Here is a 22,406-nt window from a genome sequence, read left to right on the forward strand (position 1 = left end):
AATACTCACACTCGGCGATTTCGTCCTTGTAGATCCGAATCCACCAGTACGTTTTTGGGAGGAAGTGTTCGATGTGAAAAGACGATATGGCAATAACAATAGTTGCGCAAAAGAATCTCCCTTCTTCAACTGAAGGGGAAGGTGACTCCAATACTGAATATAAATAATTCCCTGATAATCAGAATCAATAACACCAGGTACCACCATTATATTATTCTTGGAAGCAGAGGATCGCGGTAGTACAAGGCCTACGGTGCCTTCTGGTAAAGGGCCAGTAAGTGTGGTAGGCATTAAAAGAACTGCTCCAGGCAAAGGAACATCTTTTGACTCTGCATGTATTAAATCAATTCCAGCGCTTCCTTGAGTAGCAGGGGTGGGTACACTTCCTTGAGATTCGGGGCTGGAAGCCTGCCCCAAGTTCAGTTTCCCTCAATAGGACGGGAAGACACATTGGTATTGGTAGTGGGAGCTGAACGACACTGATTAGCCCAATGATAACCCTTTTTACATTTCGGACAGATCTTCTTTGGCCGGTTTGTAACAGTGCCCCCACCTTTAAATGCTCCTCCGCCAGGAGCCCGACATTCCCTTCTGAAATGACCAGGCTTTTGACAATTAAAACAATTGCCTGTAGGTTTGTTACCCTGTCTTAATGCCCCAGCTAACAATGTCATGGCATGAACATGTGTACCTACCTCTGCACAAGCTTGAATCATGTCTCCCAATTCATATTGCGGTCTATGAATAATGTTTTTCAAAATCTTTTTACAGTCTGTGTTAGAATTCTCGTAAGCTAATTTTAACAATAATTCCCCTTGTGCCTGAGGGTTATCAACCTGCCGTGTCAGAGCCTCTTTCAAACGGTCAACAAACTGAAAATAGGGCTCTGTTGCTTGCTGCCGTACATTCGTAAAAGAACGTAAGGGTTCTTTCCCAGCAGGCACCTTTTTAAATGCTTTCTGTATACACTCAGCAGTTCGATGAAATGCGGCTTCAGGCAATACCCCTTGTTGTGCTATGGTAGCAAAATTACCTGACCCATAAATTTGCTCGGGAATGATATTAGCATCCCCAGCTGCTATAGCAGCATGTCTAAATTCTTGGTCCCAAACTACATATTGCGAAGGAGTCAAAATCATCCTAAAGAGATCCTTCCAATCTTGAGGGATCATGTTATATCCAGTAGCTACTCCTTCCAACATCCCTTGTACATAATTAGCCGTAATCCCATATTCTCTTACTGCCTTATTTATTTCTCTAATAACAGAAAACGGAAGAGCTGTCCAAGTTGCTATGCGATTATTAGCATTATTAGGATCTGGCTGATATGTAACGGGAAAAGCTGAAATTGTACCCTCCCAGTCTCCCATTTCTTCCATAGATAATAATCCTGAGGCTGCAGCCTGAGCTATGGCTGCTTTAACCTTCCCAGTAACCTGTTCTTGTTGGACTGGAGGGCTATATGGAGGAGCATTTACAAATTTCTCAATATCCTTTTCAGGTGTAGGTAAAGAAAGTTGGGGATAAAGAGGAGTTTTCTGGTCAGAATTGGCAACCAGCGATGTCTCTTTTATCCCTAAATGACTAATGGCCTCAGCACACTTTTGCCATAATAAGAGATGGTGAATAGGTGCTCTTGGTTCTTCATGTAATTTTCTCCCTATCTTTATCCAATCTGACTGACGTAGCGATCCTTGCTCTGGATACCATGGACATTGACATTGAATTGTTTTTAACAATGATTCAATGTGAGAACGACTTACAAAAGCTGAGGTATCCTGTTTTAAAATTTTTTGTAGCTCTTGTGCATGAACCTTCTGCTGAGCTGACAATTCCCCCCCCATACTCACGAATGGGAGCTGTACGCTGAGGTGCACCGTTGGCTGATCCTGCCAGTGGGTACGAGGGTGTTTGTTCTGAATCACGTCGGGGTCACCAGATGTAGATATCACGACACAGTGAGACACGGTGAGACCAGAGTTCAATTTCGGAGCCCCCCTCGTAATTCTGGTCTCCGCTTTTATTTTACCTCCGCCTGGAGGCGTGGATTATTTTTTCTCCATAAACAGCCTATGACCTTTAACTATTGTATAACATCACGTACATACATAGTACAACAGCATTATCTACGTGGCAATATGCAGGCAGTTATTTAACCACTACAGATGTCAGTATCGTTTACAGCCATAAAGTTAACCACATCCTGTTTTTCCACTGGTCAGATCGCAATGTCTTGAGAGATAGTGTACTGAGAACAGCAGCGTGGTTTGCCAACGTATGCTGTTCATTCAGTCCACCCCACACTACCTATTTTACATACAGATCTAAATTTTAACCCTAATTTCTGACAGTTTCATCTGCATATAGTTTTTCATTTCATGGAAGCAGAGATCAGGGACAGCAACCTACCCTTACTACAACCTGATTGAAACATAGCAGTGCTGCTCCAAGAAGCAGCAGCTATGAACTTCAGTTCTTTCTCTTCCTGCACCCGATATTTCAATCCTGACTTGCAGGCAGTGCTTAAACCACTGTTTCCCAGTTTGAATGTCAAGGGAAACTGTGGTTTAAGCAATCAGTAAGGGCTCATCTAAAGCCTTAAAAAAATTCCACCCACAAGGTGCAGAATTGCACACATCTGGAATAAGTCTGAAAGAGAAGCAGGCTGCTATCTCTATTATTTGGCCTCATGAATGCATTTCTGGGTATCTGGAAATCTCCACATCTCCACCCACCAGTTCCTAAAACAGAGACTCCTGAATCCCTGCCGCTTGTTAATCTGCAGGTGCTTCTTTCAAAACTTATGCAATATGCTGATAAAACATGATGGCTTTCAATTTTTTCACAATTAACTCATTCCCCATCCCCCTAAAAAACATAGCACATTTTACCTTTGCTGGACACTTGATAATCCGATTGTGCACAAATCTGGGCCTTGAAGAAGTGAGTGCTATGTGTTCCTCCTATGTAGTTTTTCACTTATATGCAAATCTGCACATTTTAAAATAAACACTTTCCCTTTGGCAGCCTGCCAATGGAAGTAGGTACGATAGTAAATTGAACAGCAGAAGATGTAAGGGGCATGTAAGGGGGAGGATTTTTCCTTAACCAGGCGCAACCACATGGGAGAAAACTCTGCAGAAACACATCCAGTGCCATGCTAACAGTGGATTGGCTTCAGATATATTTTGGGATATCGATTATCCCCAGACGGGAAATCCAAATTTAATGCTCAGAGAATGAGATGGGGGCTGGTCAAGGTGTGGATGATGGCCAAAAAACACTGGGGAGAAGGAGAGGCAAGCACATAAGATGTTGGTGTGGATAAGCCCCGAGTCTTCTCAATCAGGGCATGCGAGAGAAGGGGAACACTGAAGCTCAAAGCATTACATGTGTACCATGACCATACCTTGATCCTCAATCTATATAATGCGGATTGTGTGGCTTAACAATGTTCTTAGGAAAATTTAGGAAAATATTCCAAACTTCGAGAGAAGGAGCAAAATGCATTCTAAAGTAATATGATCCCATTTCTGTAATTTACTTACCATCCGTTATCGTGGAAAGCCCCTATTCTTATTGTGAAAAGCCCCTCTTTCTACCACGATGATTCAATTGTTGGATACCTTTGCAAGTTTTACGGCAAATTCCCTTTATTCACATATACATATCCAAAAATAGAATTTAATATCAAGCTGAGCAACTGAAACGCTGCATGTTGCTTTAATTGTCAGACCTAGGCCCCCACCTTTAGCCCAGACACGCATTTTGGGGCTCACTTTTTCTTTATTTACCATTTATCAGACCATGAAACAGAAATGGATTCTGAGCTACCAAATGAAGACCAATGCTGTAATGACTGCGACGATTTCTTATGCTTCCACATTAACATGGACATCCTTTTACCCAACAATATACCCTGGGATCCTAGACACTGGCAAGCATGACTATCCGGATTAGAATTGCTGAACCACAGCACAAAGATGATCTAAAATGTCATTCCTATAAAACAGTCCTTACCCATTTTAAAATCAATCAATCTTGGGTGCTTCACACCATAATAAACATAAATAGCTGCTCTGTATGAAACAACATGCAACTGTTTATTTTATCTATTGATGCCCTGCGAAACCAACATGTCTTCAAGCCTTTGGCCGGCCACACGTCCTGGCTCCACAGCAGTGTCTGAAAATTAAAATAAAGATGGTGTGTGGTATTTGAACATGGACTGCAATGTTGCAGATGGGGAAATATAAATAATGCCAGCTCTTCAGTGAATGTCCAAAGGAACCATATTTTCTACTGAAATCTAATTTTGATGATCCCATACTACATATCATATCAGTGGCAACCAGTTTTCTCTATACGAAGGCCAAAAAACTACTTGAAGTTTGCTCACAAGATACAGAAGACCATGGCTATGCTCTTGTGCAACTCCTGCTCATTTAAACTAGGCTTATACAGGAGATTTTCCTAGTGGATTGTGGGTCTTGTCCTTCCTGCTCGTTTCCAGCAAGGACAAAGGCCAGTCCCGTGACTTTAATGTGCGGTCCTGTGCACACTTACTTGGATTTAAGTCCCAATGAATTCAGGAGCACTCACTTTTGAGTAAATACGTATAGAATCAGGCTGCCAGGAGATCTTGCAATACAGGCATACCCCGCTTAACGTCGCTTCACTTAACGCCGCCTCGCTATAACATACATGCTCCATACGTCCCCATACCCCGCTTAACATTTGCGCGCTTCGCAATAACTGACACTTTATTGGCATGATGCCACTGCCATCTAGTGGTGATTACGTGCAGTACAAGTGAAGACAATTGCTTCACTTAAAGTATACTCTCCGGGTATGCCTGTACTTAGTTGGGAAAACAGTGTAAGAGCTACACAGAGGGCTCCTCCAAAGTTACCTAAATATCCAAGTAAATAATAATGCCACTTTTCATTACAGATTCTCATAATGGTTTACAACATAAATCCCAAAGTTGAAATTAATAAGAACAGCAAGACACAATAACAACTTGTGCAGATTAAACCCAAGAGAGATCCAGAAGGCACCCAAATTAGCACCAGGTGAACCACTCTAGGGAAGAAGTTCCAAAACCCAGAAGCCACCACAAAGAAAGCTCTCTCTCTAGTCACCATCTGCTTTGCCTCCAACAACAATGGGACCCAGTAGACAGCCTCCAAGGCATAACTTATTCATGTAGGACAGGAGCATCTAACTTGCAACCCTCCATATGTTCTAGACTGCAACTGCCATCACACCTGACCATTAGCCATGCTGGCTGGGGCTGATGGGAGTTGCGAGTCCAACTACATCTGGTGGACACCAGGTTCCCCACCTCTGATGCAGTAGGTCGCAGATCCCAAGTCCTGAGAGTTTTAGGTCCAGTTTTGTCTCAGTACCAATAGCAACACGTGTCAGTGTTAAAACATCAACTGCTCTTTTCCTTGAAAGTAAAGTTTACTTACAAGCCCCTCTCTTTATATCGGGGTGACTAATCTGTGACCCTCATATTTTGATGGAATCCCAGCTTCCACCAGTCCTAGCTGGCACAGCCAGTGGTCATGGATTGTGGGAGTTGTAGTCCAATAACATCTGGAGGATCATAGGTTTGCCAGTCCTGCTTTATATAAGACACACACACATATACCATACCCATTTGACTCCTTTGGTTAGTTGGCTTGCCAAGGTTCCACTTTGAAAATTGTAAAGAAGATGCTCTGGGGAAGGTATGACAGACATTTTCTTCATTGCCATGCAACAGCTGGTTTATAATTCCATACAGAAGTGGGCTGTTAAAAACAGACAAAACTGTTAGAAAGAGAGAGAGATGAGCAATTGAAAAAACATGGGGGCAAAAGCTCATTAATTGTCCCTGTTCACTTCAATGGGATTTGCACAGACAGACTCTCTGCTGGACTGTACTTGTAGATTACCAGCAAGGAAAAAACATGCCACATGAACTTTACTCAGATGTAAGGCCCACCAGGTCCAATGAAATTTACTTCGAAGTAAGCACTCTTCAGAAGCATATTTACAGAAAAATCTTATACAAGTCTGTTCAGAAGTCGGCCCACTGAACTCATTGGGACTTTCCTCCCAGATAAGTAGATATAGGATTGCAGCCTTAGCTTTTCCCCATACAGCCTCTGAAATACAATGCAAACATTATTTGCATCGCCAAACACATAAATGATTAGGGATTAAGGCGGCAATAAAAACCCTGATCAGGTTTACAGATAAGAAAGATATGGGTTACATCATCTTACACTGATCTGCTGTTGGGATCTTCAACTATATTTAGCTCATTAACAAGAAATTCTCTGTCCAACGGAACTTCAGGCTGGCCAGATTCTGCAAAACAAACGCATGCAAACATCAGCCTTGCCAATTCTTTTTGGACTCGGGTTATATATACCTATCCGTTTTGGTGACACCTTCACGCGTTACTCACAAACAAATAACAATCCGCCTACTCCTTTGCGATATAATATCTGCCCTTTCCAGAAACAATTGAAGACATTTTTGTCCCTGCAAGCTGGATGAACAGGTGGCTCCATGAACAGGTGTCTGTTGTTTTTCAATTCATTTGTTATTATTTTCTGTGCTATTGTTAAGCTGTTTTTATGACAGTGAGACACATATGTGGAAGGCAATTAAAAATAACAATAGTAAAATATAACTGGCTCCAGGCACCCAGAGAGGCAAGGGTATGTGGGACGGTTAAGTTTTGTGGATTTATTTATTCCTCAGTTAGTGGCTAATATCTAAGCTACGGAGAAAAGGCAATAGGGAAATGGTCACCTGCTGTGAGAACGGATGCAGCGTACTTGTATCTGTTAAACTCCAAGTATTCACGGATCAGTTCATTGATTAAAAGATTCTCATGGGACAACGGTGGTCGTGGTTCGCTTTGGTCATCTAGAGCATTAAAAACTTCAGCTCTAATCCTTGCTTTTATCTGTCCCAGCGTACCTCTCTTCTCCAGCGTATCTTTTAAAACTAGGAGCACAAAACCAGACAATTTTTCTCTTACTAGAAACTCAACGGTACTTGTTTCCATTGCAAATAAACAAATAAATTCCAGCTAAGCCATTATAATGAATGTCAGTTGTCATAAGCTGCACTAGAAGCCAAGTTTCATCAGAAAAGCTGAACATAAAAAAAGAATAAAAAACTAATTCGTACTATAAGACCTTTTAATAAACAAAAAAAGCAAAATAAAATGTGCCCCATTGCTGGCATGACAAAATATATGCATGACATGCAGCCACTCGTGAAGTGCAGCACCCCACCAGCACAGCATCAGTTAAATCAGTTGAACTTCTGCCTGTCGTATGGCTCTTAAAGGTATAAGAGCACAGATTGGGGAGGGCTGCCACCCTTAGTGAGGAGGAAGGCTGGAAGTCCTAAAACAAGAACTCCTTCCTCGGAACATTGCAAAGAAAGAGGAACATTCCTCCTCATCTTCCTTTACCTGCTTTCAATTCTGTTATGGTCGCCATCTTGGAAAAGGCAACTGAATGCGGAAGTGGGGGGAGTGAGGCAGTATAATAGAAAGTTCCCGGATGTAAACAACCCTACCTCTCGGAGCAACCGCCTATCTTTCACCTCACTATGGCAACTATCTGTGGAAAGTACGCAAGCGCAGTTGGGTTCGACCAGCACTCCTCCTATTTCCTGGTTACCTGTTCCCCATTGGTTGCCAATAAGGCTTATCTGGAACCTTTAACTCTTTTCACACCCCTCGTCTGGATTTTTCTAGATGTAAAAGAGTTGCTGATTTACTAGGGTATGCTAATTTAGATCTATTTATATGGAATTATTCACGAATAGCTGCCCTCCGTTTGCCTGACAGCATCTCTTGTGACTTAGCAGCTTCATGGAAGGCAGATAATCAATAGGTGCATGCAGCACCCTTATTTCCTTGCTGGAAAGAAAATACCCACTACTTAGCCCAGCCAGCAGCTATTAAAGGCATAGGTCCCTCGCGAAAGGAGTGGTGGAGTGGCATCCCTGGTTATTCAAATGGTCAAGTCATCAATATTTTTTTTCAATAACCTTCCAAGATCACCACAAGGGAATAAAACCACCAATTTGCATTGTTATTTTTAATGTGGTGCTGATTAATTAATGTATTTATTTACTCAAAAAATATTTGCCCTGCCTTTAGACATGCATCCCCAGCTCCAGCACAGCATATGAAGCCACCTTATACCAGGTCAGACCACTGGTCCATCTAGCTCAGTATTGTTTACACTGACTAGCAGGCTGTTGTCCTGGTTTCAGGCAGGGAACGTTCCCAGCCCTACCTGGAGATGCCAAAGACTGAACCTGGGACCCTGGTGGTTATGTATCTATCCGTTATAAGGATTAATCACCTGCCTTTTTGATATGAACGCCTTCCAGTCAGCCTATAAGCAATCTATTATAAAACACATAACCTCTCAAAGAAAGATACACAGCAACAGCAGCTAAAAACCATGCAAAAGATCTCAAATGCCAAAAAAAAGCCTGGGGAAATGATGGACGTCTGGAGCTTCAAAGATAACAAAGGCAGTGCAGCGTCAACTTGTGAGGAGAGTGGGCCATAGTCCGGATACCACAGAAAATGCTTTCTGTCAGGTAGCCACCTAACTGTTCTCAAAAGCACGCAGATCTCTGCCATTAAGAGCAGCAGGAAAGAGGAATTTCAACCAGTGCAGCTTCCCAAACACACACACATACCAGCATAGAAATGCCAATGGGGGTTGGTGCCCATTGTGACTGGGAGGTCGGAAGGCCAGGAGACCAAGCAGTAGGTGGAGACAGAGCCCATGACTGGCAGAGCCGACTCATTCTAGTTTTGTCCCCAACCTCCCTCTTGCTGAGATCTACAAGGGAACACTGGCACTAAGGAGGAGGCTGACAGGCAGTGCCAGCCCCTGGACTGGTTGTAAAGAGGAAGGCAGGCAGGTGTAGGCAGACTGAGGTTGGTGGCACAATGCCCCATTTCCCTAATGGACCCGCCTTCACCAGAAAATGCAATTATAGGTTGGTTTACAATCGGGGGGTTGCTTTCACTACCCCTCATACACAATAATGTTTTGCATCTTGTTACCTGAAAAGATCTGCCTGGACCATTGTCTCTTCCTCCAAGCAACAGATACCATGTGTTTCCTCCAGAAAGATGTTCAGGAAGTTGGAACACATACTTATCTGAGTACATGTTCAGCAGCACTCTTTTTTTAATGAGTAAACAGTAGCCTTCAGTCTTTTCAAGCCAAATCCACCTTTAGCCCACATTCATGCACTCATATATATATTTACCTTATGTTTTTATGGTAGTTGCGCTGCTGTTCTGACCTACCTTAGGTTAGGCTGTGACCCACTGGGTGTGGATCCACTGAAGACAAATTAGTTAAACAATTAATATGTTCTAAGCGCTAGATTGCCATGGGCAGCTGTTTTCTGTGTTGTACACTAGAGGGCAATGGTACATGCACTTTGGGTGTTTATATTATTTGCATGTTTTTATTGTTATCCAGGCTCTTGACTATCCCATCTCCTATCTGTACCTATATACCATTTTGAAATCAATAATAATAATAATAATAAACTTTATTTCTACCCCGCCCTTTTTCCAATAGGCCTCAGAGCGGCTTACAACTAAAAACAACACCATTAAAACATACAGAGTATATTATTAAAAAAAGAATTAAACTATGAGAAAAATTAAAACCATAAAATATAGGTTAAAAACAGCAGACAATTTAAAATAATAAAATCATATAATGTAATCACCAAACCTATGACACTTAATCCTGGTCGTTCCCTATCCCAAATGCCCGTTGAAATAAAACAGTCTTTACTTGTCTCCGGAAAGACGGCAAGGAGCTGATCGCACCTCACTCGGAAGGGAGTTCCACAGCCTTGGGGTGGCCACCGAATCAATGCAGATGAGAACCTACAACTGCTGCTGCTGCACCTCCTACTCTGCTCCTGTGCTGGTTCTGTCACCTACACTCCTCTTCCACCTGTTGAGGGGCAAAATTTGAGTCCTGCTGATCATTCCGGACGGCCATATGGACCAGTGGAAGGAAGGGGGGGGATTGCAGCAGTTGCAGCCTTGCTTAATGCATCACTGCTAGGAATGGAAGGATCTGTTGATTTTGGTTCTCTCTTTTTTTCCTGTGTTAAATTCAGTTCTCTACATTTCTGCAGCAATTTGTGAATTAAAAATCTTCATGAAAATGCTTTTTAGTACAAATTTCTCATCATAAGCATGTTTGTATGCAGATTTGACTAACATACACATTTGTGCTAGCAATTTCTCATAATGCATTTTTTTCCTGTTGCTTCTTCCAAGCAACCCTGTGTTAAAGATGCTTGTTTGAGCACAGTTCAAGAAGCATTTGGGGAGCCTATGGCCCTCCATGTTTTGTTGAGCTACAACTCCCATCAACCCTGATCATTGGTTATGCTTGCTAGGGCGGATGGGAGTTAGAGTCCAACAACATCTGGAGGGCCACAGGTTGCCCATTCCTCCTGCCCTATGCTAAAGAAAATAGCAAACAGTCTTAATTGAATCAGGATAGGTTCAGCTGTTTTTCTCTACCCATCCCATCCAAGTTAGTAGTGAGCATGTCTTTAAATTGAAAAGGAAATTATAATATGATGTGCATTTAAGAGTCTGAAGCCTGCTAACCACAAAAATAAATATGGTTTGCTAGAACCCACCTTAGCATCCGGATTCAGATACAGATCAGATACAGATAGCAGTACAAGGAAAGAAATTAATATATAATATTTAAACATAGTAATCCAGTCTCTTAACCTTGAGACTGGATTACTGCAATGTGCTCTATGTGGGGCTGCTCTTGGGTCTGGTCTGGAAGCTCCAACTGGTGAAGAATGCAACGGCTAGACTGCTGATGGGGACAGACAGCCATGAGCATGTGACACCTCTGTTAAAACGTCTGCACTGACTGCCCATGTGCTCCTGGGCCAAATTCAAGACTCTTGGGTTGATATACTAATCCCTGGATTCCAGGATACCTTAAGGACTGCCTGAGCCCTTATATCTCACCCCAATCACTGAGATCATTCGCAGGAGCACTGCTAGTTGTCCCTTGTGTTACAGAGGCTTGACTGGCCTCAACCAGAAAGTGGGCATTTGGTGTCGTCGCCCCCATGTTGTGGAGCACACTTCCAGCAGAGATTTGGCAGGCATCCTCGCTTTCAGGAGTCTCTTACATACTTCTCTGTGCCAACACAACAGCCCTATGCAGTTCTTTAAAATGTCTCTTGAGTCACCAATCATTTTAAATGATTGTTTTGCATTGCTTTCAAATGTTGTTATGTTGTTATACGTCGCCCTGATGTTTTGCAAGAGGGCGGTATAAATACTTCTATAAATAAATAGATAAAATAGAAACATGGTAAGAAAAATTAGCATTCAGAGGAGGGGGGAACCCCAGGCCTGGGGGCAAAATGTGCCCCTCCACGTCTCTCTCTGGCCTTTGGAAGACTTCCCTGGCCATACTGCCCACTGACCCTGCATCACACTTCAAGAATTTTTCCCCAGGCTGGAACGTGTACCTGAACTTTAAAAATGCCTCTTTCTTGCCTGGATAGAGAGAGGGGTATGTGAGTGTGAACTAGCCAACTGAACAAAGGTAAAATTTACATGCATTGTTTTGCTCACTTTTGCTTTTGCACACCACTGGCATGTGGCCCCCAGAAGGTTGCCCAGAAGGGAATGTGGCCCTTGGGTTGAAAAAGGTTCCCCACCCGTTGTAAATCCACATCTCCAGCATCTCTTTATGTCTGAAATCCACACTTCTGGTTGCACTTAATGCCCAAAATTATTTTCCCTTTACATGCATAATGTGCTCTGAATTTGGTGTGTGCTCTTATTTTTAAAGGTGCAACGTCAGTTGGGTTCAAAGACAGGGAAAGCCCATTGCTTGGACTAGACCAGCAACTTGTTTCCCACAGTGGCCAAAAGACATCACTGAAAAGCCCACACGTATGACAGTGGCTGTGCCTGCTGTTGCTGATACTGAAGATACAATACCTGATGGAGCGCCTCTCCCGATATGAACCTACCCGTACATTACATTCAACATCAAAGGCTCTACTTCGGGGACCCACCCAGAGAGAAGCCCGGAAGGTGACAACAAGGAAACGGGCTTTCTCTGTGGTGGCCCCCGAATTATGGAATTCTCTCCCTGATGAGGTACGCCTGACGCCAACATTGTTATCCTTTCAGCACCAGGTAAAAACCTTCTTGTTCTCCCAGGCATTTTAACATTTTAATATCTACTTTTAACACCTACATCTATCACACAATCTTAATTTTAGTAATTTTAACATTAACATCTTAAACAGTTTAATATTTTAACTGATTTAATACGTTTTTATACTTAACATTTTAGGATTGTGTCTGCCGTTGTCCATGTGTTTAACTATGTTTAGTTATTTTGTTATATTGTTTCCATGTGTTTGATATTTGTTTTTAATTGTATACTGGATGTTTTTATGCTGTAAACCGCCCAGAGAGCTTCGGCTATTGGGCGGTATAGAAATATAATAAATAAATAAATAAATAAAATAAGAGTAGACAATCACCAAACCTGAGCTTCTATACTATCAGCTGCTGATAGACTTTGCATCTATTTTAATTTGTCTAAACTCTTTTTAAAGCTGTTGGGAGCTAGTAACCATCAATATATCTTATAATAACTAGTTGCCATAGATTACTTATGTCCCATGTCAAACATTTTACAGGAGCTACATACACACCATACGTTTAAAGCACACACCCCTGGGAACTGTAGTTTACCCTTCACAGAGCTACAGCTCCCAGCACACTTAACAAATTACAGTTCCCATGATTTTTTTGAGGGGATGCTTTAAATGTGCATCAAATGCAAGGTGTGTACACAGCCCTGGTCTGCCATGAATCTACTGCCAATCAATTCCACCACAGGATCCCAAATCCCAGTACTGTATTTTGAAAGCTGGAGAAAAGCTTAAATACCCCATACATAATTTTGTAAACCTCCATCACGTGTCCTTGTACTTGCCTTCTTTCCTCTACATTTTTTTCCACCCGCAAATAGCAAGGAAAATTTTGGGAGTCCGTTTTTTGCTGCGGTTTTAGGATTGTTTGTTCTGTGGAGCTCTTACTACAGTTTGAAAGAGTTATATTTTCAGGTTCAGTCCAAGGCATTTTGCTGCATTAGGCAAAGGACAAAATGGTGCTTCCATCTATTTCAGGTGAGAGAAACCTTTGGCCCTCTGGATGTTGCTGAACTACAACTCCCATCATCCCTGGTCATTGGTCATGCTTGCTGAGGCTGGTGGGAGTTGTAGTTCAGCCACATCTGGAGGGCCAAAGATTCCCCATACCGAGCTATTTCATGTACAGGAGCCACTGAGACTGGCAGCTGAATGTTACTTCAACACTGATGAGGGGACCAAACCTTCCACCATACCCGAGTGCAGCAGACTACCTTAGGAGGCTTGGGCAGGCTGTATAACACACAGTTCTTCAACCTTGGGTCCCCAGATGTTATTGGACTGCAACTCCCATCATCTCCAGACAGCATGGTCAATGGTCAGGAATGGAGGGAGTTGTCGTCCATCAACATCTGGGGACCCAAAGTTGAACAACACTGGCATAACCCACACATTTCTGTCAACTCTAGTGGTTGGAGACCTTTGGCTCTTCAGCTGTTGCTGAATTGCATCTCCCATCAACCTTAGCAAGCATGGCCAATGACAAGGGATGATGGGAGTAGGGTTGCCAGGTTCAATCCCTGAGACTGATCCTGTATCTTTAGGAGAAGAGAAAGCCAGCCAAGTGCAGGTGTTCTGGCAACCCTGTAATGGGAAAAACCACAAGGTGGAATTCTTCCTCCCCCCTGCACAACTTTTAAAGATACCAGAGACCTCTTGCAGGCTGGGCCTGGCAACCAAGAGGTCTTCTATATCTTCAAAAGTTGTGGAGGGGGAAAGGAGAATTCCACCTTGTGGTTTTTCCCATTACAGTGTTGCAAGAACACCTGCACTTGGCTGACTTTCTCTTCTCCTAAAGATACAGAATCAGTCTCAGGCCAGGAACCTGGCAACCCTGGATGGGAGTTGTAGTTCAGCAACATCTGGAGGGCCAAAGGTCCATTCTCACCTGCTACCTAATGATAGGGCTATCCCTGCATATTTTGATTGTTTTTTATGAATTCTAAGTATGTTATTTTATTGCTATGTTGGAAATTGCTTTGTGATCACATTGTGATGAAGAGTTGTCATAAAATAAAATAAGCCACTCAAATCCTAAAAGCTATTTTCTGAGATTTTGCTGCTTCTATGAAGTTTATGGAGTGATACTTAAGAAATATGTTGAAGATTGAGGTGTCACCTAAAATGCTATTTTGTGTCAACAACCGTAGGCACTCAAGAGACAAAGCAGTGTACAAATATCACCCAGTAGAAAAATGACTGTCTTTGCAAACAGTACCTGTGAAAGGTCCACTAGAGAGACATAGTCTGAGCTATGTTTGTGGAAAAATGTTAGAGAATGGCTGGCTTTGTTTAGGAGTGTCGAGGCATTTGATGTTAATCATACTTGCTTTCCCTTGGAAACGCTGCAATTGTTAAGTCACGTTTATTGTCGAACTGGCCTCCTTGATGTAGTGATTTCCCGTAAAACTTGTTTTGCTGGGAGCACTGAGGGGAAGATCATCCTCAGATTGAACTGGGTGTGTAGAAGTTATACTCTGGGCAGAGTTGGCCCTATTTTAGTGAGGCAGAATTCCTCCTCAGGTGGGCTGATCTGGGGCAAGAGGGTGGGGGATAGATTTGAATTGTGAATCTAGGGGGAAGTTCTCCTGCGCAATGCCACAGATATGGATGAGAAATGTGCATAAGCAAGACTACTTTATTCTAAATACTATACTCGAGTGTAGCCAACCCGCCTGGCTGCAGTTAAATCCTTACCAAGCCTGACATTGGCATATTATGGGGCATACTCCTCCTAGAAGTTATCCTGAACAAATCCCACTGAAAGGAATAGGAATCTGCTTTGTGTATCATACAAATCCCGTCTCCCACTCCACTGTCCTTAATGGTTTCTTGAGGTTTATTATTACATTTCAATTGTTCGCCAGGCTTCATGACAGGGCTGCCTCTGGACAAATTGGATTTTCTATCTCTCAAAATGTCTTGGGCTGACTCTCTGTGATTATTTTATTTTTGAAAAAGATAATAACCCAAGCCATCATCCATGGACATCCACAGGAATCATTTGGGGGGAGTGGAGTAAAACACTGAAATGGGGGATGCAGGTGAGTATCTCACGAGAGAGAGAGAGAGAGAGAGAGAGACAGAGAGACAGAGAGACAGAGAGAGAGAGAGAGCGCATGTTGTCACCTTTATACCATACTCTGCTATCAGAGCCTCTTTCGTTGATGCCTCTCCTTAAATCCCTACACTGACTTCCTGGTCTGTTTCTGAATCCTGCCCATATCTTTGCTTTCAAAGTCCCTTCATAGCTTTGCTCCCATCCAAAATCTCTCTGCTCTCAAGTCCCTGCCCACAATCTTTGAGCTTCAAATTCTCTTTTCAGGTACCCCAGCTCTCCTCCTGCTCTTTTTAAATGACCCCCACTTTCCCCCTTTCTGCCCCTTGGGCCTACATCTCCCTCCCAGCGCCCCACATATCCCCTGCTCCTTCAGACGACTCCACACATTCTCCTTCTTCCCCTTGTGCCTGGGACTCAATCCCAAGGACCCACAGATCTGTGGCTCCTTCAAATGACCCCACACATTCTCCCTCACTAGCCCTTTTTCTGGAATTCCCTCATAGAGTGCCAAAGATCCATTGCTCACTCAAATTATTTCACACATTCTCTTTTACAGCCCCGTACACCTGGAACTCCTTCCCAGAACACCTGGTTGCCACCTCTCTTGCTTCCACCAAAACTCTCTTTGAAACCCACCTTTCCTGTGGTGCCTTTGACACAATTCCTTAGCCCCCATATCTTGCTGAAACCAAGCCTAAAAGTATGTGTAACTAAAATAAAGGTGCTTTATAATCTTCCTCCATTTATTTCCAGAATCATCTTCCCACCACCTCCATTGTTGAATGGATGGGGGTCCATCACCTTTCCTATACCGCACATGGATAGCTCAATAGGCATAATTGTCACTTTTTGTCACAAGGCAATGTACAATAAAACCAATATACATTGCACATATGATCTAACTCAATCTAGAGGAGGCAGAAATGTTGAACAAGGGCAACCCATGTCAACCTCAAACATACATATATATATATATTTCTGGAAAAGGTCCACAGAATATACAACAATGAAATCCACTGTCACAAGATGTGGCAGATTCTTGCAGCCTGATCCTAACCCCGATACAAACCCACCCGTACACTACGCTCAACATCTAAGGTCCTCCTCCAGGTGCCTACTCCAAGGGAAGCTCGGTGGCAACAAGGGAGAGGGCCTTCTCAGTGGTGGTCCCCAAATTATGGAATGATCTCCCTGACGAGGTGCACCTGGCGCCATCATTGTTATCTCTTTGGCACCAAGTCAAGACTTTCCTCTTCTCCCAGGCATTTTAGCATGTGTTTTAAATTGTTTAAAAAATGTGTTTTAAATTGTTTTTAAAAGATTGTTTTAAATTTGTATATTTGTTTTTAGTTACTGTAAACCGCCCAGAGAGCTTCGGCTATAGGACGGTATATAAATACAATAAATAAATACATCACACTCATTAAAACAAGACCCCTTAATTTCAATTGAACTTTCTCCCATTTTAATTTATATGCCACTTTTCCAGTTGCACCTAAAGCGGCTTGCAACACAATAATAGCACTTGGGAGTGAGCCCTATTGAACAAGGATGGAGTGTAAAAGTGCCGTACAACCTTCTACATGTTGACATTCCTGATTATTTCAGTGGCTGTTACTGCCCAGTCAGCGTACACAGAATTGCAGCTTAAACTGCAGGTAAATCCTTAAGCACCATCCTCAGAAGTCTCACTGCATGTTCAAGGGCGCTGACTACTCCCAGGAAAGCATGTTTACATTTGCAGCCTGAAACTATTTTAATATTCATTCGTTCAAAACATTGATCTCTCTCCCTCTTCAGGTGGAAAAGCTTCCAGAACAGTTTACGTATCAATAAAACAGTAAATGCAGGTTTTTAATCTAAAAATACAGGACATGGAAGGAAAAAAGGATGGGGAGAGATAATGATAATGTGGTTTGGCCAGAGTTCATAACCTTATTATTTAGACAGGCTTTTGGCTTAGTGAGTGAATTTGTTTTTTCCTCACCACTGTGCATTTTGGGGTTGTAGCCAATGTTAGTTTCACTCAAGAGCAGACCCCTTGAAATTAACAGACCTACATTAGCCATGTCCATTAATTCCAATGGGTCTGCTCCTAACACTAAATACAAACCTTCTTAATTTGTTTTAGTGGGTAGCTGTTGCTCAATCTGCTGTGCGATATGGTTGCTTATTTGTAATGATTCCTCAGTAGCCCTGCTCAAAGTAGACCCATTGAAGTTAACAGGCATGACAAACAGATTCATTAATTTCAATGGGACTACTACTCTGAGCATAGCTTAGCTGAACACAACCCTACCGGTTGCATTCAGTGACACTCCTGCTCAGAGTAGACCCACTGAAATTAATGGACAACTAAGCCGTTCTCATGAAGTCAGGTTCTGCATGTGGGCTTCCCAAGGGCATCTAGTTGGCCACTGTGAGAACTGGCCTAGATGGGCCACTGGCCTAATCCAGCAGGCTCTTTTTACATCCTTATAAGAGGCTAGCATGGTGTTGTGGTTACGGTGCTGGACTAAGACCTGGGAGACCAGGGTTTGAATCCTCACTCAGCTATGAAGCGCCCTGGGTGGCCTTGGGCCAGTCAGTGCCTCTCAGCTGAACCTTCCTCACACGGTTGTTGTGAGGATGAAATGAGGAGGTACGCACGCCCCCTTGAGCTCCTGGGAGACAAAGAAATAAATGCATAGATAAAATAACGCTGGCCCATATTCCTTTCAATGGGCCTGCTCTGAGTAGGAGTTAGCTGGACACAACAACCCTACGGTATTTAACGGCATTTTGTTACTTTTACCAGCCCCCTCGGGCATTCATTATACGTAGAAAGGCGGGCGAAAATCGAGCCGGGTCTACCGAGGGAGCTGAAGAAGAGAAGGTGGCGGCGGCAGAGGCCGCCGCCCCGGGCCGGCTCTCCCGCCCAGGCCCGGTCAGGCAGCGCCCAATCAGCGCGGGCCCGGCTTGGCCTGCGGCTCCTCCTCCTGCCGCCTTCCTTTCCTCGCAAGCCTCCGCCGAGCGAGGGCAAGCTTTTGCTGGCCAAGCCTGGACAACCCTGCCGCCGTGACCCCCGCCACCCGCTCGCTCCTCATGGACGTCGAGCGGCTCTGCAGGGGCTCGGCCAGCTCGGAGCCCTTTTGGGTAAGAGAGAGACAAAGCGCCAGGCGGGGAAGACTGCAGCAGCCCCCCTCCCCGCGGCCGGGCTTTTTTGGGGGGTCTCCCCTTGCCCAGCAGGGCCGCCCGGGGTGGGGGGAAAGAAAGTCTCTTTGTATGCGCGCCCCTTCCCCTCAATAGCCGGCTTTAAATGGATGCAGTGGGAGGGGCATCTCTTTTCTTCTCTTCGTTGTTACGAGGGGGTGCGATTTTCTTCCTCCCCGATTTAATTTCTTCCTTGTTTTTAAAATATGGTTGATTACCGAGCTGGAAAACGTGCCGGGGACGGGGAAGGCAACGAAGGTGATCGTGGAGCTGCAGCCGCTGCTCTAGGGGGGGAGGAAAGGCTGCAAGGTTTGGGGGCGTTTTAGCCGGAAGAGGAGCAAGTGGCTTTAGAAAAGCTGTGCATGGTCTGGGAAAAGAGAGGTCTCTCCCACACTCCCAGCTCGCAGTGGTACAGAGTAAGGGTCATCCAGTGGAGTTAAACGCTGGGAGATTCAGGACAGACAAAAGGAAGTGCTTCTTTGCCCAGTGTGTAGTTGGACTGTGGAACTCGCTGCCGCAAGAGGCGGTGATGGCCTTTAAAAGGGGATTGGACAGATGCATAGAAGGCAAGAATATAGATGATTCCCAGTTCTGATGACAATGTTCTCTCTGACTGCCAGTTGCTGGAAATAGCAAGTGGGGAGAGTGTTGTTTGGTTCTGCTTCCCACAGGCATATGCTGGACTAAATGGGCCTTTCGGCCTGATCCAGCAGGGTTGTTTTTATGTTCTTACCTTGACTAGTAGGGAGTAACTCCCCATGGAATACCCAGAGGATTTGCTTCTGAGTAAACAAGCTCAGGATTTGCACGGCTAGGCTGCCATCCTGTTCATCCCTTAACGTGGGAATAAGAAGCATTACACACAGTTGGATTTACATCTGAGTCATCAAGCATATGCTGCTGATGCATTTTTTCTAGCACTTTAGCCTGTAATTCCCACTCCCTTTCCCCATTTATTTTAGTTCGTATATACAGCGGATTTCTCTGTGTATTTACTTGGACGTTTGTTCCATGGAGTTCAGTGGGCTTATTTCCAAGTAAGCATGCAAGGGATTGCAGCCATAGTGGTGTTAGCATTGATAGCCACCCTGTGAGAAAGGGTGGAAAGCCGAGATATAAATGTTTCAAGTAAGTAGGCTTAATGAATCGCATTAAAATGACAGTGAAAGAGGCCTCAATCCCCTCCAGTCCTCTTCATTGCAATTTATGGACTCCATTAAATTAAAATTGGAGTTAGGAGGAACATTTCTGCTTTTCTTCTCTGCTTCCAGCTTTTGCCTTGATTAGATATTGCCAAATGTCCTCTGAATGGAGCAAAGTAATTGGGTTTGCACCTGCTCCACTTATGCCTGTAAACAGTCAAGATCCTCAGGTTGTTTTCCAAAACAACGTTGTTTCCCTGGAACATCCTTGTTCCCCAGGCCTGCTTCTAAATGTGGAATAATCTTCATAAAACAGACCAGTGACGCCTTTGCAGCATGGCCGGGTTTTATAAATATTGGATCTACTTCTCTGGGACTGGCAGGCATTTGCTCTTATGAGTAATCTCTTAGAAAACTGGACGGGGCTCTTTTATTTCATTCTGGGGGCGGGGAAGGCCTGGATGCAGTGTGTGTACATGGAAACAGAATTGCTTGCTTCTGTGTTGGTGTAAAATTTTAACATGTCACTTGGCGAGTATATTTTTCACAAGGCCTATTTCCCCTCCTGCAAAATTCCAAGGAACTTGAACAGTTTTTTTCCATCCCATTCCTGTTGTTGTTGTTTCGTTTGCTTTGAAATGGGTTCCCAGTTTCTGTTGCTAATGTGGTGATGGCTTAGGATTGCATTTGTTGCAAGTCAATCCTATAAATCTTTCTCTCACACACACAACTGTGCAAACAGTCAATATAACAGGCCCACACCGAAGGGATTGTGGCACTGGATCACGGAACAAAGAAGTGGTTAATGCTGCTGTCTTCTTCTGTGGCTTTTGTAAGAAACAAAAAATATGCTTTTCATTGACTTCTGCATCTCTACATCTGGATTTTATTTCTGTGTGCAAAATCTACATGGGCTGCAATCTTGTGCACCCTTACTTGGGAGTATGTGACCACACTGTACATTTAAAGCACGTTCCTCCCTCCCCAAGAACACTCGGAACTGTTGTTTGTCAGGGGTGCTGGGAACTGTACCTCTGCAAGGGGTGAACTCCAGTTCCCAGGATTGTTTGGAGTAAGAATTGTGCTTTATCCAATGTGTACACAGTTTAAGTTCCATTGAATTCCATGGGACTTACTTCTAAGTAGACATGTATAGGTTTGTTAGTGGAGATGACTTTCTGGTGTATATTGATAGCGGGGTGTTTCAGAGAATATCTGAAGCTTGGGAGAAAAATATATTCGTTTTTCTGCTCTGTATTGCAGTAACAAGCCTTTATGCTCTTGAGTATTGCAGGTATGTGGGATGGTGTGACTCCTTTCTCTTAGGTAACCAGTAAAAACTGGAGTGAGTTTTTGTACGTAATTCCTGTCATTTGTGTATCGTACACATTCATTTTTATAGGGTTGTAGTGCTTTGTTTAAAAATGTAACCAGTTTAATATTTTATTTATTTATAAATATAAATATATACTGCTATTCATAAAGAATATCAAAGCGGTTTGCAACATACACAGTGAAACCATTTAAACTTTAAAATCAGAAGTCATTAACTAACTATTGCAGAAAGATACTTTCTCCATTGCCTGTATAAGCAGAGTGACCTAGAAAAGTTTTCAGCAGGCGTTTAAAAGTCAGAACAGAAGGTGCCTGCTGACTCTCTATCGGCAGAGCATTCCACAGGACTGGGCTGATAACACTAAAGGCTTGATTTCTTCTGGTTGTCCAATGAGCCTAGCCAACTCGGGGGATGACCAACAGTGTTCTGGCAGATGATCTCCGTGACCAAGCTGGGATATAAGGGTTCAGGTGGTCCCTAAGGTACTCTGGACTTAAATTGTTCAGGGCTTTGTAAATTAACTTGGAAAGATGTAACACACAAAATAGCTTTATACCAGGTAAGATTATTTGTACATCTAGCCAGTCTTGCCTTCTCTGGCTAGCAGTGGCTTTCCACAGTCTGTGGTACAGAAGGGTCTTTATTTATTTAAAATCATTTATATATTGCTTAATATTTGCAAAATCTCTAAGCAGTGTACAATCTAAAGAACAACAACAATGTCGTGGGTCAGGGAAGACCTGGGCTATGTGATGTCTTTTTAAAAACTGAAGAATCCAGGTGCTGAATTTGGGACAGTGTAATGCAGCCTTTCCCAACCAGTGGGCCTCCAGATGTTGTTGGACCACAACTCCCATCAGCCTCAGCCAGCATTGCCAGTGGCCAGGAAGATGGGAGTTGTCGTCCAACAACACCTGGAGGCACACTGGTTGGGAAAGGCTGGGTAGTGGCTAGGGTACGACCTGGGAGACCAGGGTTCGAATCCCCACACAGCCATGAAGCTCATTGGGTGACCTTGGGCCAGTCCCTGCCTCTCAGCCTCAGAGGGAGGCAATAGTAAACCCCCTCTGAATACTGCTTACAGTGAAAACCCTGTTCATAGGGTCACTGTAAGTCGGAATCGACTTGAAGGCAGTCCATTTCCATTTCCATGCAAAGCATGTGCTCAGCCTCAGAACTATGCCCTCTCCCCTAACACTGGTCAGTGTGTGCAATACTGAGAAGTACAATGGGAAAAAATGTGCCTCTCTTATCTCCCTCCACTGTTTAAAATAAATCAGCCTTTTTCAAGCTCTAGATATTTTGGACTGCAGCTCCCATCAGCCCCAGCCACTACTATTAGCTTCACTAGGTGGTATTGGACTACAACTCCCATCATCGC

The 22,406-nt window shown here is 43.6% G+C and overlaps 2 protein-coding genes across 4 annotated transcripts in view; one reads left to right on the plus strand and one right to left on the minus strand.

Moving 5' to 3' along the window:
* Window positions 1-3,635: 3,635 nt before the first annotated feature.
* On the minus strand, window positions 3,636-7,585 carry CEP20 (centrosomal protein 20). Its single transcript, XM_061600005.1, has 5 exons — window positions 7,487-7,585; window positions 6,814-7,011; window positions 6,279-6,363; window positions 5,665-5,801; window positions 3,636-4,185 (listed from the first exon to the last, which is right to left on the minus strand). Exons 1-5 carry the CDS (start codon window positions 7,512-7,514, stop codon window positions 4,109-4,111), a joined length of 525 nt encoding a protein of 174 aa, XP_061455989.1. The 5' UTR covers window positions 7,515-7,585; the 3' UTR covers window positions 3,636-4,108.
* Window positions 7,586-18,230: 10,645 nt separating this feature from the next.
* LOC133371831 (multidrug resistance-associated protein 1-like) overlaps window positions 18,231-22,406 on the plus strand; it is a 100,660-nt gene continuing 96,484 nt past the window's right edge. Inside the window, exon 1 of one of the 3 annotated variants that reach the window (XM_061599679.1) lies at window positions 18,231-18,490. In XM_061599679.1, the coding sequence (XP_061455663.1) occupies window positions 18,440-18,490 (51 nt within the window). In that variant the 5' untranslated portion in view covers window positions 18,231-18,439. The remainder of the gene's footprint in view (window positions 18,491-22,406) is intronic. The other 2 variants (XM_061599677.1, XM_061599678.1) reach the window with 2 other exon arrangements.

This window comes from Rhineura floridana, chromosome 17 (assembly GCF_030035675.1).
Source record: "Rhineura floridana isolate rRhiFlo1 chromosome 17, rRhiFlo1.hap2, whole genome shotgun sequence".
In the NCBI taxonomy this organism is placed as follows: Eukaryota; Metazoa; Chordata; class Lepidosauria; order Squamata; family Rhineuridae; genus Rhineura; species Rhineura floridana.

Bases quoted from the DNA above. Each gene is read 5' to 3' on its own strand.
- CEP20 (XM_061600005.1), bottom strand. From the start codon at position 7,514: ATGGCGACCATAACAGAATTGAAAGCAG. The intron at 6,364-6,813 runs GTGACCATTTCC...TTTGTTTTGCAG, and splicing joins TGCATCCGTTCTCACAGCAG to AATCTGGCCAGCCTGAAGTT. The intron at 4,186-5,664 runs GTATGGTATATG...TTTAATTTTCAG, and splicing joins TAACCAAAGGAGTCAAATGG to ACACTGCTGTGGAGCCAGGA.